Source organism: Mustelus asterias, chromosome 9 (genome assembly GCF_964213995.1).
Source record: "Mustelus asterias chromosome 9, sMusAst1.hap1.1, whole genome shotgun sequence".
Classification (NCBI taxonomy): Eukaryota; Metazoa; Chordata; class Chondrichthyes; order Carcharhiniformes; family Triakidae; genus Mustelus; species Mustelus asterias.
Genome location: NC_135809.1, coordinates 27852651 through 27871186, shown reverse-complemented (window position 1 = coordinate 27871186; position 18536 = coordinate 27852651). Strand labels below are relative to the sequence as shown.

The window sequence follows — 18536 nt, the reverse complement described above, 5'->3', positions numbered from 1 at the left end:
CGCAGAATCAGAGGTTTGCACATGCACATTAGGTCCCTCTACAGGCTGGCTGGTGAATTAAGCCCAGCCCACTGCCTGCAGCAGCAAGAAACATACTGCACCATTTTTCCAATGACTAAGTTAGCACTGCTGCCTCCTAGTGCCAAGGGTCCCGGTTCAATTCCTGGCTTGGGTCACTGTATGAAGTTTGCATGTTCTCCCCTTGAATGTGTGGGTTTCCTCCAGGTGCTTCGATTTCCTCCCACAGTCCAAAGACGTGTGGGTTAGGTTGATTGACCATGCTAAACTAACCCTCGTGTCAGGGGGATTAGCAGGTAAATGTGAGAGGTCACAGGAATAGGACTTGGGTGGGATTGTGGCCGGTACAGACTCAATGGGCCAAGTGGCCTTCTTCTGTACTTTAGGGATTCTATGATACTCTTCCATGAAGTGCATAAAACTGGGCGTAAAAACTCACCCAAAAAATGGATCAGGAACACTCCCCATTTCACTCCAACTGGACACCTAGAATCATTCTCGTAAAATTCTGCCCATTGTATTTTTGTGCCCCGCCCCCCCCACTGCATGTATTTTTGATCGAGAATTGTGCTTCATACAGCATTGAATGCCATGTAACTTCTATCTGAATATTAGATGCCAATCTCTCCCAACACAGTAGGGGAGCTGGGGTGGACGGGTGGGGGCTAATATTTCCCTAGCTACCCATCTCACTTCTGAGTTCAACTCCTCTGCATAGATCTTTCCTTCCTCATCAGAGACGAATGGTTAATTAATAATCTGAGCATCGATGGTTGTCCTGCTGGCTTTATATGAAAGAAAGATTGCTAATTTTCTGGGCCTTTGTGAGTCTGCTGTCAACCCCTTTGAAATCTGAAGGTAATGAGTGAAGGTCTCAACACATACTAACCATTGATATCTTTCCATTTGGTTTTCCATTAAATACAGTGTTAATTCAAACAAAATCACAACTGTCCCGTGATTTCTGCTAGACAGGAACAAGTGTGGAATGAACAAGGATTATATTCCGTAGTAGTGTGCATTTGTATGGCAGTGACTGAGCAGGTAGAATCGCCCCAATTGGATCAATTATTTGGGAACTACTGGTGGTGGCTTTGGGATTTTATCACCCCATTCATGCTTAACTACCTCCAGGACAAGTAAAAAGATGAGAGAATATAAAAGAGGGAATTAACCTGAGGTAGATGCTGTTACAGAACTGCTTTTCTTGAAATACTATGGGCTAGATTTTATATGCACAAACAGTGCAGGCCGCCACCCACTCCGCCCACCCCACCCCCTCCGCAAATGTATGACGCTGGTCACCGATATAATGTCATCACATCAGTCTCCAAAATTACAGAAGGCAAGCTGCCGTGGAAACCAACCCGCCATTTTGCAATCACTGATTGACAAGCTATTGAGCCCAATCCTCTGAACCTTTTCACTGCCCACTGCATTTTTCGGGCGTTCAGCCCTGAAGAAGTTTGGGAATGTTTCACAGCAGCTTTGACAAGGCCACACAAGGGTGGAAAGAAAGACCGGCCACCAGCACCGGGGCTGAAAGTACCAACCGATTCTGCTGCTGAAGGTGTGGCGGCATCTACATGTTGTGTTTAACTCGTCTCTGAGCTGTTGTAAGCCTTTAATAACCTTTTAACATGTATCTGTGACTGACTTCTTGTTTGCGACATAACCCCCTGTCACGTGAGGTCCCTGCCTACTGTCCCAACTGGGTGCAGACTCACCCCTCTGCCACCCCCCCCTCACCTCTAATTAGTCTCCTCCCGACTGGACGGTTACAGAGGAGGAAGTGGTGTAGTGGTATTGTCACTGGACTGGTAATCCAGGAACCCCAACTCCGGGGGCCCAGGTTCAAATCCTACCCTGGCAGACGGTAAAACTTGAATTGAATAAAAATCTAATAATGACTATAAAAAGTGAGTTAGTTTCCATTCCACCTCCCTCACCTCACTGAAAAATGTAAAATCCAGCCGAATCTGAAATTAAGTACAGATACCGGACACCATCGTTGGGATTCTCCCAAAAAGGTGTTGAATTCACGTAAAATCTGGAGTAAATCCCGTTGCTTTTTTCAGCAGGAGTTTTGAAATGAATCTCTCACATTCTGTGCACTGCAGAGTGCCCTAGCGTGATTCAGTCCGGAAACCAGTGGACGGGGCCTATTCCCGCTGGAGAGGCTGGCAGCATAACGTTAAGTGGCCCACTGCGCATGCGCTGATCTTTCAGTGCCGACATCGCCACATGCGCAGTGGCCCCTGTCTGCCGGCCTCCCTATTGCTGGCCAGCCCCGCAACCCCCACATCATTGGCCCTCTCACGTCCCTCCCCCCCCCCCTCCCCCCCCCCCGCGACCCGATCACTGGCCCCCCCAAACATGCCTGAGCTCCCGATCGGCCGTGGGCCCCTGTGATTGCAACCCCCTTCACTCCAGCGGGGTCGGACCGCCAGCTCCCCACTTGTGGGGAACTATTGTAAACCCCACTGGAGTGAACCACTCCTGGTGGAGGGTGGAGGGGGGGGGAGGTGGTGGAGATGCTAGCAGACCCGGAGATTTCAGTCCCAGACCCGCTACTTGGATGCTAATCGCGATTAGCATAATTTATTCAGCTTCACACCGATTTCTGAAGTGGAGCTGACAGTGCTGGAAATCCGGCTCTGGGAGACGCGCGGAGGCTGTGGCACCCAGTGGGAAGCCCTGGAAATGGCCTCCGCTCAAGTTTCCCGGCCTACTGCGCTAAAAAAGCAGCGCAGCAGGATGGGAGAATCGCCCCCAATATCTGGGAAGCTCAGGATCGAACGTGTACCAGATATGGGTTTTTCCAGATTTTGGGTGGAGGGGGTTGGAGGGCGGAATAGGATAATTTGACGCTAGGCTGATTTCTCCTTTGAGCTGCTGGGGCAGGAAAAGGAAGGAATGAGGGACAAACCAGATCAGCTTCCGCCATTAATCATGGACCTAAAGAGCAGAGGAGCAGCTGCTGCAACCTGGATATGATGGACAGCAATGCCTGATTGCAGCTTCCAGGGCAGGATCCAGATTTTGGGTCATTCCGGACTTTGGGATGTTGGATACAGAGTCTTCCATCTGTATTTCAGGCAATTTGGTATTAAATCAACAAGAAAAGCATTGGTTATATATTTTCCACAACATTCTAGTGTCTAATTTCTTTGTTAATATAATTGTTTCCTTTCAGTGGAGAAAAGTCAATTCATCAATTCACCTGGGCAAAGTAATCATCCTTGAAAATAAGAATCTTACTGGCCTCTTTGGCGTAATTGGAGTAATATTGCTGGCTCTTTTGCTACTTGGAGTATTGGTTTGGAGATGCAGAAAGAAACAGATAAAAGGTATAACACATTTGATAAACCATTTATAAACTATGCGTTTTAGTGAATAATTCTACAAATTACAATGGCCTGGATTTTGCTGCCTTTTTTCCTGACCTCAAAGAAACCTATGGGGGAAAAATGTTGGATCTCGGGCGGAAAGTGGAAAAGGGTGGATCTCCATCAGAAGCCCTCTTCTGACTGGGTTGCCCTACACATAATGCCCAGTGAACTCTGGGCTTCTCTCAAAACTCCCCCCCCCCCCCCCCCAAGACTATTCCCCAAGACCCCCAACCCCCCCAGGCTTTCCCTACCATCCCTGCTCAGGGTCCGTGGACATTTATCCGTCGTCCAGGTCCCAGGCCTTAGCTCTGGGCTTCTTCCAGCCACTACAGCACAGTGCCTGGAAGCAATCAGATTGGCTGGCAGTTCTCCAAGGCAGGACTTCCTCCTAAGTGAGGGTGGAAGTCCCACCTTATGCCAATCAACATTCGTTAGAATATAATAAGGCACTGGGGCTGCTAGAGTTGGTGGGGATGTGTCCCCATTGATTCTTCAGTTGGTGGGTGCCGAACCCCCAGCATGCTACAACATCAATTATCATGAGAGATAATTTCAAATTACACAATTATAAACTTAGTTTTCAAGGGCAAGAGTGCTTGTTCAACAGTAGTTATGACATGGGACATTGTTAAAAATCAATTTAGCCACATTAACAAGGCATAATCATTTGCAACTCCTCAGAATATGAAGCAGTGCATGTCCATGTGTAGCAAGACCTGGACAACATTCAGGCTTGGGCTGATAAGTGGCAATTGACATTCGTGCCACACAAGTGCCAAACAGTGACCGTCTCTAACAAGAGAGAATCCAACCATCTCCCCTTGACATTCAATGGTTTTTCCATCGCTGAATCCCTTGGGGGTTACCATTGATCTGAAACTGAACTGGATCTTCCACTTAAATACTATGACTACAGGAGCATGTCAGAGGCTGGGAATTATGTAGCGAGTAAATCACCTGATTCCCTAAAGCCTGTCCACCGTCCACAAGGTACCAGTCAGGAGTGTGATGGAATATTCTCCACTTAAGTGGATGAGTGCAGCTCCAGCAACACTCATGAAGCTCAACACCACCCAGGGCGAAGCAGCTCAACTGATTGGTGCCAGATCCACCAACTTAAACATTCACTCCCTCCACCACCAACACACAATGGCAGTAGTGTATGCCACTTACAAGGTGCAATACAGCAACTAAACAATTCTACTTCAACAGCACCTTCCAAACCCACAACACTTAGCACCCAGAAGGATAAGGGCAGCAGATGCATGGGATCACTACCACCAGCAAGTTCCCCTCCAAGCCGCACACCATCCTGACTTGGAACTATATCACTGTTCCTTCACTGTCGCACGGTCAAAGCCCTGAAATATCCATCAACACTGTGGGTGTGCTTACACCAAATGAACTCCAGCATTTCAAGAAGGCAGCACACCACCGCTTTATCGGGGGCAGTTAGGGATGAGCAACTAATGCTGGCCTAGCCAGTGATGCCGACATCCTGTGAAAGAGTAAAAATAAGTTTTCATGTAGTTTTAACAATGACATTACAGTGTGAAAGGGAAAGTTCTCATCAATTCCATGATTTCCAAAAGATTGATGTCTGTAGGGGCTGCAACAGCGTTCCCTGTGGAGGAGTAGGGAATCATTGGCTGCAACTTCTGGATTTCTGTGTTCAATTGTGCCTTTATTATGTTGGCAAAATCTGGCCAATGTTCTTCTGAATTTTGGTGTTAATTCAAGTTGCAGCATTCTCGTGTTGTACGCTGTAAACTTGCCTTGCTTTATCAAAAGATCTAAACACAGATGAAGTGCGAAATGATGGGAGAACACATACTTTGCACCTGGATAGGCTGGTTAATACAAGAGCACGAAACAGTATCACTGCGGAAATGATCTCTCATGACTCCTCTGACTATCGAACGACTCTTCAAGAAGGTATGAATGGTTTCATTATTAAGTGATCTATCATTTCAATTTTGAAATCACATACTTGTGCAATTTTCCCTCCTGAAGCTAATAAATTGTGCTGTGGTGGTGATTCCACTGCTGCCAGTTGTTCGCCAATACCTCACCCAAATGGGCATTCTACACTTTGTGAATTTGAATATTGACTATACAGCAAATTACCTTGATTTTTTTGTAACTGCCCTGCTATAATGTCTTTAATAATACTTCCAATGTTTTTCATATGACAGATGTTAAGCTAGCTGGCTTGTACTTTCTTGCTTTCTGTCCCCCTTTTTGAATAAAGGAGTTATGTTCACTATTTGCTAATCTAATGGAACTTTCCCTGAATTGAATGAATTTTGGAAAATTAAAGCCAATGCATCAACTGTTTCATGAGCCACTCCCTTTGAGAACCTAGGATAAAATTCATCAGAACCCAAGGACTTATCAGCCCACAGATCCAACAATTTGCTCAGTATCACATCCTTGGTGATTGTAATTTTATTGAGTTCCTCCCTCCCTTACTGAGGTACAGCTATTTCTGGGAAGTTACTCATATCCTCTATATTGAAGACTGATACAAAATATCTATTCAATTAATCTGCCATCTCATTTTCCATTAATTTTCCTGACTCATTTTATATAGGACCACTGCTCACTTTGTTAACATTTTTCTTTTTAAAATAGCAATAGAAACCCTTACTATCCATCTTTATATTTCTAGCTGTCTTTCTCTTGTACTCTACTTTTTCCCTCTTTACAGCCTTTAGTCATTATTTGCTGTGTCCAGTCTTCTGATCCGCCATCCATCCTCGCGTAATTAAATGCTTTCTATTTACATTTGATATTTGAGTTAATCATGGATGATGCCCACCCACCCCCTCCCCCGAGATTTTTTCTTTCTTGTTGGAATGTATCTAATCTTTGTATTCTGCAATATCCCTTCAAATGTCTGCCACTAAATCTCTTGTTAATCTAATTTGCTGGTTTACTTTAGCTAGCTCTGCTTTCAAGCCCTCAAAAATGCCCTAATTTAAGTTTAAAAAACTAGCCTTGGACCCACTCCTCACTCCCTCAAACTGAATATAAAATTCAGTCAAATTATGAATGCCGCTACTTAGGGGAACTTTCACTATGAGGTCATTAATTAATTCTATCACATTGCACAATACCAGGTCTAATGCGGCCTGCTCTCTGTTTGGTTTCACAACATGCTGTTCTAAGAAAGTACCCAAAAACATACAATCAACTCCTCACCTAGGCAACCTTTGCCCACTGATTCTTTCCAGTCTATATGTAGATTATTGCAGTACCTTTCTGACAAGCACCTATCATTTCTTCCTTTATACGCCTTTCAACCATGTGGTTACTGTTAATGTAAAGTGGTGGACAGAGATACATTTGTAGCCTTCAAAAGGGAATTGGATAAATATGGGGTAAGAGCCAGGGAGTGGAACCAACTGGAATGTTCATTGAAAGAGCTACTGCAGACTGAATGGGCTGAGTGGCCTTCTTCTGTGCTGTGCTATTCTACGATTCTATGTCTTTAGAGTTTCTGATTTTTCAGGATTTGGTTTTTGAAGGGACAACTAAAATACCTTAAGTGAGTAATGTATACTCGTAATTGTCATCACAAAACATAATGTTGAAAAGGGTTGGCATACAACATTAACAGCAGTTCAGAGCTACACGTTTCTGAAATGTGTTCAGCTATCTTTCATTTCTACCGGCGACAGAAGCTGGGCTCTTATTCTATACTGTCCATTGTTACAGGAATGATGAGCAAATGGAGTACTCCTTGAACTTGAGAGGAAAAACAGCAGAGTGTGTCATCAGAAATCAATGTTTCTTTTTATTCTGAAATATTCATTAAATGTAAAAGACCTTTTCAGTTGAAAGTATATATTTTTTTTATTAATAGATCCATTTCAGAATTTGGCACAGGTTTCCTCACACAGACAAGCCCAATTTTCACATTCAGATCTTACTTGTATATTATCAAATGGAGACTCGGACTCAACTGTGCCATTGCTTCAGAATGACGTGAATATCAGCTTCTGCAGCTTGGACTCTGAACTACTGAAAGAAGTCCAGCACATGGTTATCAGTACTGACCATCTCACAACACACACCACAGAAGTGATTGGAAGAGGCAAGTTTCCAAACATTTTCTGCCATAAAATCCAGGATGCGAAGGAAGCCGACCATCTTGGAATAATTTAATGTATCTTTAGGCTTGTCTTAAGACTGTTGTTTCCTTGAATGCTTAAATAACAACCACATCACTTAATAATGAGTTTACTCCATGCTAGTTGAGGCCTATTAATTTAGCATAATCTAGAAATCAGACCTTGGATTTTTGTCACGTGACTAAATAAGTGTTGCTTTAATCTGTTGAGCCATCAACACAGCCTAATACTATAGAATCATTGATCCTTGTCTTGTTAATGGTCATTGATACTTGGAAATGCTTGAAACAGCGTTACACAGAATACTAAGACTGAAATTTGAGGGTTCATTATCCAATGTTGGAAATGTGATGGAGCAGGACTCCAGCTTGCTCTGTTCTAAGTACCGGTGACCATTAACAAGAGAAGGGCCAAAGAAAATAAGACGGGGCAAAAATCATTTCCATAATAATTTAAGGTTCAAACAGGAAGTAAATGCGTCGTTGCATCTAACTGCGGCTGCTGTTCAGATTGTTCTTTCTTCTGCATGTATTTCCACAATGAGCCAGTTGTCTTTTTGTTTAAGGTCTGTACTTTTCTTTGTTTAATGTCTCAAAATTTAATAGGTCATTTTGGGTGCGTATTCCATGGAACTCTCTTAACCCAAGATGGGGCGAATATACATTGTGCAGTGAAATGTCTGAATAGTAAGTAAACAAAACATTCGTTTTAATAGGATTTATAATATGATTCAATGCGTGACTGAAGATAGGCCTTGAATCAGATATTGAAAACTTTGTGTAAGCTCAGCAAAGTGAAGGTGCACAAATACACCAAGTGAAGTGCTAATTATGTCATATCCACTTGCACAGGAATCACTTGCTTAGAACAAGTAACCCAATTCCTGAAGGAAGGATTAATAATGAAAGATTTCGAACACACCAACGTTCTCTCTCTGCTGGGAATCTGTCTTCGGAACCAAGGATCCCCACTGGTAGTCCTGCCATATATGAAACATGGAGACCTACGGAACTTTATCAGAGATGAAAGTCATGTAAGTAAAATCAGAGCTTCGTAATGCTATGGAGAGAGTTTGAACAAAATACTTGAGGCAGGTTTATCACTTTAGACCTAATTTGTCTGGAATGCACCACATCTATTACAACAAGACGTGCGGGAATGTAAAAATTGCTGTCAGTGATCCTTTGCTCCTCCACAGGGTTGAAGTCCCTACAGTGGCAAATCTTTAGAAATTGCTGCACTGTACTACACTGTATTACCACCGTTAAAACCCCCTGAGAAAGGTACACTTGGGTAACAAGGTGAAACTGGTTTTTAAGCAGCGTACCAGGCTACATTACAGCTGCTCTTCACACAGAAAATCTCATTTTTAATGCGTCCTATTGTTCTATTATGATTTTTATTTAAATGTTGTTTTTAATCATTTTTATTTAGTATATTTTAGCTTCTAATATATATGAACCAATCTTTATTTCACTCCCTGAAACATATATCAAAAGTAAAGGATAATCAGTGCACTTTACTTACTCGTTTGCTGTTTGTGAGAATTCTTTAACGTGTTTGGCTTTTTCCCCTGCATAATGACATCATTGTTGCGCGATGCCTGAGATCCTCAGGACTTAGCGCCAAATTCAAATTAATTTTGGGAAGGGGAAATCCATGCCAGAAAGTTTGCAAGATTTTTTGTGGGCAGCTTTTGTTTGAGGTCAATAGCAAGTTCCATTCATTCGCCATAGTCTGTAAATCCAGGCCATTAGCAAGACATCCCAAAGCATCTTGCTGCCCTTGGATTCTGCCTGAAGCTGAATTACCCTTATCTTGTAGTGAAATGTGGCAGCCAAATTGCAGAGCATGATCCCACAAACAGTTCATCTGCTTTTGAGAGAAATCCAAAAGATGTCATTTATCGCAATACTGGTACTGTGTTAGGTCTCATCTTAGACATTGTATATATTGGGTTCCAATGCCAGTTGGTGACACGGTGGCACAGTGGTTAGCACTGCTGCCCCACAGCGCCAGGGACCCAGGTTTGATTCTGACCTCGGGTGACTGTGTGGAGTTTGCACGTTCTACCCATGTCTGCGTGGGGTTTCCTCTGGGTGCTGTGGTGTCCTCCCACACTCCAAAGATGTGTGGGTTAGGTTGATTGGCCATGTTAAATCACCCCTTAATGGTAGGGGATTAGCAGGATAAATACGTGGGGTTATGGGGATAGGGCCTGGGTGGGATTATTGTCGGTGCCGATTCACTGAACCAAATGGCCTTCTACTGCACTGTAGGGAATCTATGAGATTGTGTACTCAAGTCATGAGTAGAGTTGGCCTTAAGCTTTCTTAACTCATCTCACTCAGGTGAGAATGCTACCAACTGAGCCAAGCCAACATTTTGAAAGCTTAATGAAAATTTTCCATTGCAGAACATTTTATATCCGGCTCATCAGGCTATAGTTAATGATTTCAGTAAGAGTATCTTTAAAAGCCTCTGATTAGTGCATGTTTCTCACAGAATCCAACAGTAAAGGATCTGATTAGCTTTGGGCTTCATGTTGCAAAAGGAATGGAATACCTTGCAAGCAAAAAGTTTGTTCACCGAGATCTTGCAGCAAGAAACTGCATGTGAGTATGAAAGTCGAAATTAACAGAAATGTAGAGTGCATTTTGCTTTGTAGAGCACTTAAGTTCCACCCTGAACTTTGTACTACATTGTTGCTACGATAACGCAGATACTTAACATGTTTGTCATACTTAAATGATGCCTTCATTTGTTGGTGTTGTAACTCAGAGAGCCAATTGGTGAATGAAAGTATTGGACCTAGTCTTTACTCTCTGACATTTATTTACAGAGTTAAACATTACAAACACACATCTCGTAACTCTACCCCACAGTTTCAAGAGGCGTCTCTTCAACAAGTATTGAAGTGAATTAATGCCCACCATCTGCATTCAACTAAACACAATTAAAATTCAATTAACAAGGCTATCTATCAATCGCACAGAACACTATGGTGTGGCGCAATCTACTGTCATAGAATAAGAACATAAGAAATGGGAGCAGGAGTAGGCTATTTGGCCCCTGCTCTGCCATTCAATAAGATAATGGCTGATCTTTTTGTGGACTCAGTTCCACTTACCAGTCAGCTCACAATAATCCTTAATTCCTTTACTGTTCAAGAATCTAGCTATCTTTGCCTTAAAAACATTCAACGAGGTAGCCTCAACTTCTTCACTGGGCAGGGAATTCCACAGATTCACAACCCTTTGGATGAAGAAATTCCTCCTCAACTCAGTCCTAAATTTGCTCCCCCTTATTTTGAGGCTATGCCCCCTAGTTCTGGTTTCACTCGCCATTGAAAACATCCTCCCTGATTCTATCTTATCTATTCTGTTCATAATTTTATATGTTTCTACAAGATCCCCCTTCATTCTTCTAAATTCCAATGAGTATAATTGATGCGCGATAAATCACACGGGAGGCAGGATGTACTCGGGAAATAAAGGCTTTTATTGCCAACAATAACAGAGCTACTATATACAATCCCAGACTAAAGAGTCACCAGGCAGAGCAGTGACCTTTATACCTCTCCCAGGACGCGGAGCCAACTGGGGTGTACCATAGGACTATATTAACAGGTAGAACAGCCCAACCCTAACCCCAACAGTAACATATCTACAGACTCATAGTACTGGCCAGACCATGGCTCAGCACTACCTGGCGGGAACCAACAATGGCTCACCACATTCACCCCTCCTTTGAAAACAAAGGCCGGCGGGGTACAAAACACAGAACAATTGTTCATCTGTCTATAAGTTCAAACGGTCTGGAGGACCGCACCGTCGCTGTGACCTCCTCAACACCGGCGATGACACCGGTTCAGGCAATCGCGGTGACGTTCTCTCCAAGGCGGTGTCCAGCGACTCCTCCAGTTCCTCACGGGCCGGTAGACCACGAGGTGGTGACAATCCGCTGAACTCGGGCACGCCTTGAAGTGGCGACCATCTCCTGGACTCAGGCAAGCTGTACACGGGAGTAAGAGGGTTAAGTGGTGGTCCCGATACTGCCCGCGCCGTGTCAGGAGGGGAAATAATGGTTGGGGGGTCCCTAACAGGGGGTGTGGGAGCGACAGGGGTTTCCAAGCCCCCTGCTGGTGCCAGATCTCGAATCGAGACCGTGTCCTCTCGCCCGTCAGGATATGCCACGTAGGCATACTGAGGGTTGGCGTGGAGGAGATGGACCTGTTCAACCAAAGGGTCGGACTTGCGGGTCCTAACATGCCGCCGCAGGAGGACAGGTCCTGAGTACGTCAACCAAGACGGTAATGAGGTCCCAGAGGAAGACTTCCTAGGGAATGAAAACATTCTCTCATGAGGAGTAGCGTTGGTTGCCGTACACAGGAGTGAGCGTATGGAGTGGAGCGCATCTGGGAGTACCTCTTGCCAACGGGAGACTGGAAGACCTTTAGACCTCAACGCCAGTAAGACAGCCTTCCAGACTGTAGCATTCTCTCGTTCAACCTGTCCATTACCCCTTGGGTTGTAGCTCATGGTTCTACTAGAGGCAATCCCATATGAGAGCAGGTATTGCCTCAAGTCGTCGCTCATGAACGACGAGCCCCTATCGCTGTGGATATAACAGGGGTAACCGAACAGGGTGAAAAGATCACGAAATGCCTTGATAACCGTGGCAGCGGTCATATCAAAACAGGGAATGACAAAAGGGAATCGTGAGTACTCATCAATCACATTGAGGAAGTACACGTTCCGATCTGTCGAGGGAAGGGGGCCCTTAAAGTCCACACTTAGTCTTTCGAAGGGACGAGTGGCCTTAATGAGGTGTGCCCTGTCAGGTCGGTAGAAGTGCCGTTTGCATTCCACGCATACCCGGCAGCTTCTGGTTATGGACCTGACATCCTCCACCGAGTAGGGTAGATTCCGGGCCTTTATGAAGTGGAAGAGCCGAATGACCCCCGGATGGCAGAGGTCATTGTGGAGAGCCTGTAATCGATTCTCCTGCACACTAGCGCATGTTCCACACGACAGGGTGTCCGAGGGCTCGTTGAGCTTCCCTGGACGGTACATGATATCATAATTGTAGGTGGAGAGTTCGATTCTCCACCTCAAAATTTTATCATTCTTGATCTTACCCCGTAACGTGTTGTTGAACATGAACGCCATGGACCGCTGGTCCGTGACCATGGCTCAGCACTACCTGGTGGGAACCAACAATGGTTCACCACAATAGTCCCAGTCTACTCAGTCTCTCCTCATAAGCCAACCCTCTCAACTCTGAAGTCAACCTAGTGAATCTCCTCTGCACTCCTCCAGTGCCAGTATATCCTTTCTCAAGTAAGGTGACCAACACTGTACGCAGTACTCCAGGTGTGGCCTCACCAGCTGCAATATACCTTTCTGTTTTTAAACTCCATCCCTCTAGCAATGAAGGACAAAATTCCATTTCCCTTCTTAATTGCTTGCTGCACCTACAAACCAACTTTTTGCGATTCATGCACATCCAGGACATCCAGCAGCATGCTGCAATTTTTTTAACCATTTAAACAATAGTCTATTTTGCTGTTATTCCTACCAAAATGGATGACCTCACATTTACCAACATTGCCCTCCATCTGCCAGACCCTTGCCCACTCACTTAAACTATCTATATCCCTTTGCAAACATTGCAATACTTTGCTCTGATGTCACGCTGCTAAATTTGACTTTGTACTGGATGTTTTTGGCCCTAATAAACACAGCACAATTTCTCCACCATAGAATGCTTAGTTCTACCTCTGCATCGTCCACCTTGCCCCTGCCTCACTGTCTCCAATCTGCTCCATCTTGCACTATGCATTTAGTGTAAAATTCTTGCTGTTACTTACAGGTGTCTCCTTTCTGTGTCAATCTTCTGCAGTTTCCTCCAGTTCTGTGTTCCTCACAGCACCATCAGTGATGGAAGAACCTTCAGCCATTTCTCTCCTTACTTGCAGGAACTTCCCCTTAAAGTCTTATTACATTTCTACCCACCTTTGGAAGTTTCCTCAAAACCTATCTTTGCTGCGATGGTCATTTCCACTCATTCTTCCAATATTGTTTAGTGTCCATTTGCCCTCCCTTGTGGGCCTTGCAATATTTCCTACATTAAAGTCACTGTGCAAATTTAGTTGTTGGTTAAACTATGCCAAAATAATAGCAGATTGCTATAAACTTTGATGGTCTTCAATACAACATGACGCGTAAGTTTGAACACACAAATTATAACTGGTGAGTTTGTTTCACCTTCATAGGGGGCGATCTTACCAAAAGAATTCTAAGTCCCGAACACACGTGAAAATGGGAGAGTATCAGATCGGTTTTCGTGACAAGGCCACAAATTCAATCTTACGCCACTCTGTGCAGAAAATAGTGCACAAATCTGTTTCCCGTCAGTAGGGGGAGGGTGCAGGGCCTAGGTTCGAGGGATAGCCAGCAGCTGACAGTAAAGGGTACAATTCCCCTCCCCGGCCAATTGCTGCCCCCACCATACCCCGTGTCGATAGCCGGTTGCAGATTGCGCAGCTTCCACCACCCCCCCCCCGCCCACTCCTCTCCTCCCCACCCCCCCCGTGCCCACTCCTCCCCCCCCCCCCCCCAGACTCCTGCCGATCCCAGTTGCAGAGTGTGCAGCTTCCCCACCGCCCCACCTTAGGGAAGCCATCACAACATGGCTTTGATGGGCCATCAAAGCTGATGGGGATCATACGTGACCCTCGCCGATAAGGACCTTCACCAGCCAGGCCGCTAAGGCGATTGCGTCCTGGGTTCACTGATGAAATTTCAATCCACATTACCATGGATTTAAATATTGAGATCAGCCTCGTGCTGTTTCCGGGTGCGAGGCTGATCTCACCGGAAATCCAGTCCCTGGTAAGATCGCGAGAGATGAGAAATCTGGTACCAACGCAATTTTTTGCCTCTCTCGTGATCTTACGGGTTCTCCCCCTCTATCGAGCAGTGGGATGAGAAGGTAAGATCGCCCCCATAATCTATACACAAACCAACATCGTCATGGGAAAAGATTATTGATTTTCGCTCTTTAACACTTTACCCTCAAGGAATAGGATGAAATGTTCCCTTGCAGCATTGTTGCCACCACAAATAACAGTGTCCCCTCACTCGTCTCCAGACGGCATTCACAATTCATGTGTTTTCGCTGTTAAGAAGTAAGGCTTTTCACTGCTAACATTTTTGATTCAGCTATTCAGAGCAGGAGTTAAATTTTAATTCTCTGTCTGCTTGAGGGATGCTACTGCGGCTCTCGTTATGACCAGTGAAAAATTCCATTTTCTAGCCTCCCATTTCTGCGCTGTACTTCACCTCTAACTAGAAGGCAGACAAGCAACTCTCTGCCAGGCCTGTGCCTGTATGGTTGGCTGCTAATTCACATACGAGGATAGATGGAGCTGATTAGGCCCACACATGCTTCTCTTCCTCCCACCAGTAAATGCCTGGTCTTCGCTCTGCATCAGGGGCTCGCTATTTATGGAACAAATCTATTTCCTCCCACAACATGACAGAGTACACGGACTGGACATTCTGTAAATGTTATCATTGCTTCCTTGGAACGTTTCAGTAAAAAGGCCTCGCAGGCTTAGGAAAGCATTAATCCTGTATGCCAGTGTCAGTGAAATATATTTCTCCGTTCTCTTATTGTATAAAACCTGATGTCGTTTGTGCTGTAGGTTGGATGAAAACTATGTTGTCAAAGTTGCTGATTTTGGGCTGGCAAGGGACATCTATGAGAAGGAATATTACAGCATTAATAACAAAAATGGTGCCAAGTTGCCGGTGAAGTGGATGGCTCTGGAAAGCCTGCAGACGCAGAAGTTCACAACCAAGTCTGATGTGGTAGCGTATTGCTTCATTTTTCTTGTAAATTACCAATAATTTAAAGCAGATCTACTGTAAAGCTTATTCTTTTTATATCTGCAAGTCGTGGCTCAATAGAAGAATTGATTCAAGTAGGCTTTTAATCGGCGTAAAACTACTTTGAATCTTGCCGTGTATGTTCAATCATGTGACAGCTACACAGCCAAGCTGATGTGTGAGGAGTGACCTGATTGAGGTGAACAAAATTATGAGGGACAATAGATAGGAAGGAAATTTTCCCCTAGTAGAGAGGTCAATAACCGGGATTTGAGTTAAGGATTTATAGGGGATTTGAGGAAAACCCCCTTTTCACTCAGAGGATGGTGGGAATCTGGAACTCACTGCCTGAGTGGGTGATAGAGGGAGGAACCCTCACAACATTATAGAAGTATTGAGATGAGTGCTTGAAACACCATAGCATACAAGGCTACAGGCCAGATGCTGGAAAATGGGGTTAGAATAGATAGGTACTTTATGGCCAGCACAGACACGATGGGCCAAAGGGCTTCTTCCCCATTCCACCAACGGTGCACCCCCACTACGGGTTTCCCAGAGGCAAAGAGTGCATTCAACAGGAAACCTCGTCGACAATGGCGGGACCAGCCATCAACCAATGGCAGGCCGCCTCTGCTGCCACAAAACAGGCAGCAGGTTGTGCGGAAAATCCTGCCCGTTGACTCTATAAGATTTTTGCCAAAAATCTCCATCCTCATTCGTGACTGGAATTCTCCAGTGATGCTGAAAGTGAATGGAGTTTTTATTGGAACGCCAAATTCTCCATTCTCACTTACAGCAGGGCGGGCAAGGACGAGATTGGAGAATCTGTTCTTTATCTTCAAAGACATCTCCATACCAGAATTGTTAAATACAACCATAGTAACTACAGATTTTACTGCTCTCCTCAGAATATCATAAAAGCAAACCAGCTTTCCTCGACTAATGATAAAAATGATCACTTGTATATCAAATTGAAATATGCATTATATGCATTCTCTTCAGTTTAAGGAAGTGGCTACCATAGCTACAATTTAAACTGCCGGCCAGCCTCCTGTGCAAGGTATTATAATATTCTGCCATCACTCCTGTGTTCGCTGTTCTACATTGGCTCCTGGTCCAATAACACCTCGATTTTAAAAATTTATATCCTTGTTTTCAAATCCTCCGTGGCCTTGCCCATCACGATCTCTGTAACATCCTCCAGCCCTACAACCCTCACAGGATCTCTGTAACATCCTCCAGCCCTACAACCCTCACAGGATCTCTGCACTCCTCCAATTCCTGCCTCTTGTATATCACTGATTTAGTTATCCATTATTGATGGCCCTGCCTTCAACTGCCTCAGCGCTAACTCTGGAATTCTCCTCTTTCTGCCTCTTACCTTTCTCTCTTCCATTAAGATGCTCTTCGAAACCAAGTTTATGGACACCTGTCCTAATCATATAGTAAGAAGTCTCACATCACCAGGTTAAAGTCCAACAGATTTATTTGTTAGCACAAGCCACAAGCTTCAGAGCGCTGCTCACATATAAATTCTGTTCACAGTTTGTGAACAGAACTCCCACTCACCTGATGAAGGAGCAGCGCTCTGAAAGCTTGTGGTTTGTGCTACCAAATAAACCTGTTGGACTTCAACCTGGTGTTGTGAGACTTCTTACTGAGCTTAGCCCAGTCCAACGCTGGCATCTCCACATCATGGCTAACCAGCCTTCCATCCATTGACTCTGTCTATACTTCCAGCTGCCTCGAAAAAGCAGCCAGCATATTCAAGGACCCCACGGACCCCGGACATTCTCCCTTCCACATTCTTCCATCAGGAAAAAGATACAAAAGTCTGAGGTCACATACCAACCGACTCAAGAACAGCTTCTTCCCTGCTACCATCAGACTTTTGAATGGACCAACCTTATATTAAGCTGATCTTTCTCTACACCCTAACTATGACTGTAACACTACATTCTGCACCTTCTCCTTTCTCAATGAACGGTATGCTTTGTCTGTATAGCACGCAAGAAACAATACTTTTCACTTATGCTAATACATGTGATAATAATAAATCAAATCAAAATCAAATATGATAACGGTGCTGAATTTTGTTTGGTAACACACTCGCTTTGTCATGTTAGATACAGTGTGATGTAATAGGTATAGATTTATTAGAAAGGCAAGGCACCCACACCCACTCCCATGTCCCCATCTATTACCATTTGAACTCTTGGAGAATAACCATGTATTCCAGAAATCTATGCCATTTAATTTTTGCAGTGGTTCTTTAGTTATGAGAATAAAAGCATTTTGTGTTTCCACCAGTGGTCTTTTGGAGTACTGTTATGGGAATTGATGACACGAGGGGCGCCACCTTATCCTGATGTTGACTCATTTGATGTTACTGTGTACCTACTACAAGGGAGGAGGCTGCTGCAGCCGGAATACTGTCCTGATTCACTGTAAGTAGATTGTTCAGTATAACTTAACATAGAAATTAGGAGCAGGAGTAGGCCATTCAGCCCTTCAAGCCTGCTCCACCATTCATTATGATCATGGCTGATCATCCAACTCAATAGCCTGATCCCGCCTTCACCCCCATATCCTTTGATTCCCCTTTGCCACAAGAGTTATATTTGATTCCTTCTTGAAGACCTCCAATGTTTTGGCCTCAACTGCCTTCTGCGGTAGCGAATTCTCTGGGTGAAGAAATTTCTCCTCATCTCAGCCCTAAAAGGTTTACCCTCTATCTGTACCTCACATTTATCCACACCCTCCCACCCAGCTTTGTGTCATCTGTAAATTTGGAGATATTACATTTAGTTCCCTCATCTAAAGCATTAAAATATATTATGAAAAGCTGGGCTCCTTGCACCGATCCCTGTGGTATCCCACTAGTCACTTTCTGCTATTCAGAAAGTTACCCGTTTATTCCTACTCTTTGTTTCCTGTCTGCCAACCAGTTTTCTATTCATTTTAATACACTACACCAAATCCCATGCACTTTCATTTTACAAATTAATCTCTTATGTGGGACTTTCAGAAATCTTTTGACAAAGTCCAATAAACACATCCACTGGCTCACCCTCATCAAATATATTAGTGACATC

At 44.3% G+C, this 18536-nt stretch overlaps 1 protein-coding gene across 1 annotated transcript in view; it reads left to right on the top strand.

The window, feature by feature from the left end:
- Positions 1 to 18536, top strand: part of met (MET proto-oncogene, receptor tyrosine kinase) — a 127956-nt gene that overhangs the window by 107482 nt on the left and 1938 nt on the right. The window contains exons 13-20 of the mRNA XM_078219876.1: positions 3215 to 3368; positions 5202 to 5345; positions 7279 to 7509; positions 8152 to 8232; positions 8398 to 8579; positions 10052 to 10161; positions 15258 to 15423; positions 17752 to 17888. Of these exons, the coding sequence (XP_078076002.1) occupies positions 3215 to 3368; positions 5202 to 5345; positions 7279 to 7509; positions 8152 to 8232; positions 8398 to 8579; positions 10052 to 10161; positions 15258 to 15423; positions 17752 to 17888 (1205 nt within the window). The remainder of the gene's footprint in view (positions 1 to 3214; positions 3369 to 5201; positions 5346 to 7278; positions 7510 to 8151; positions 8233 to 8397; positions 8580 to 10051; positions 10162 to 15257; positions 15424 to 17751; positions 17889 to 18536) is intronic.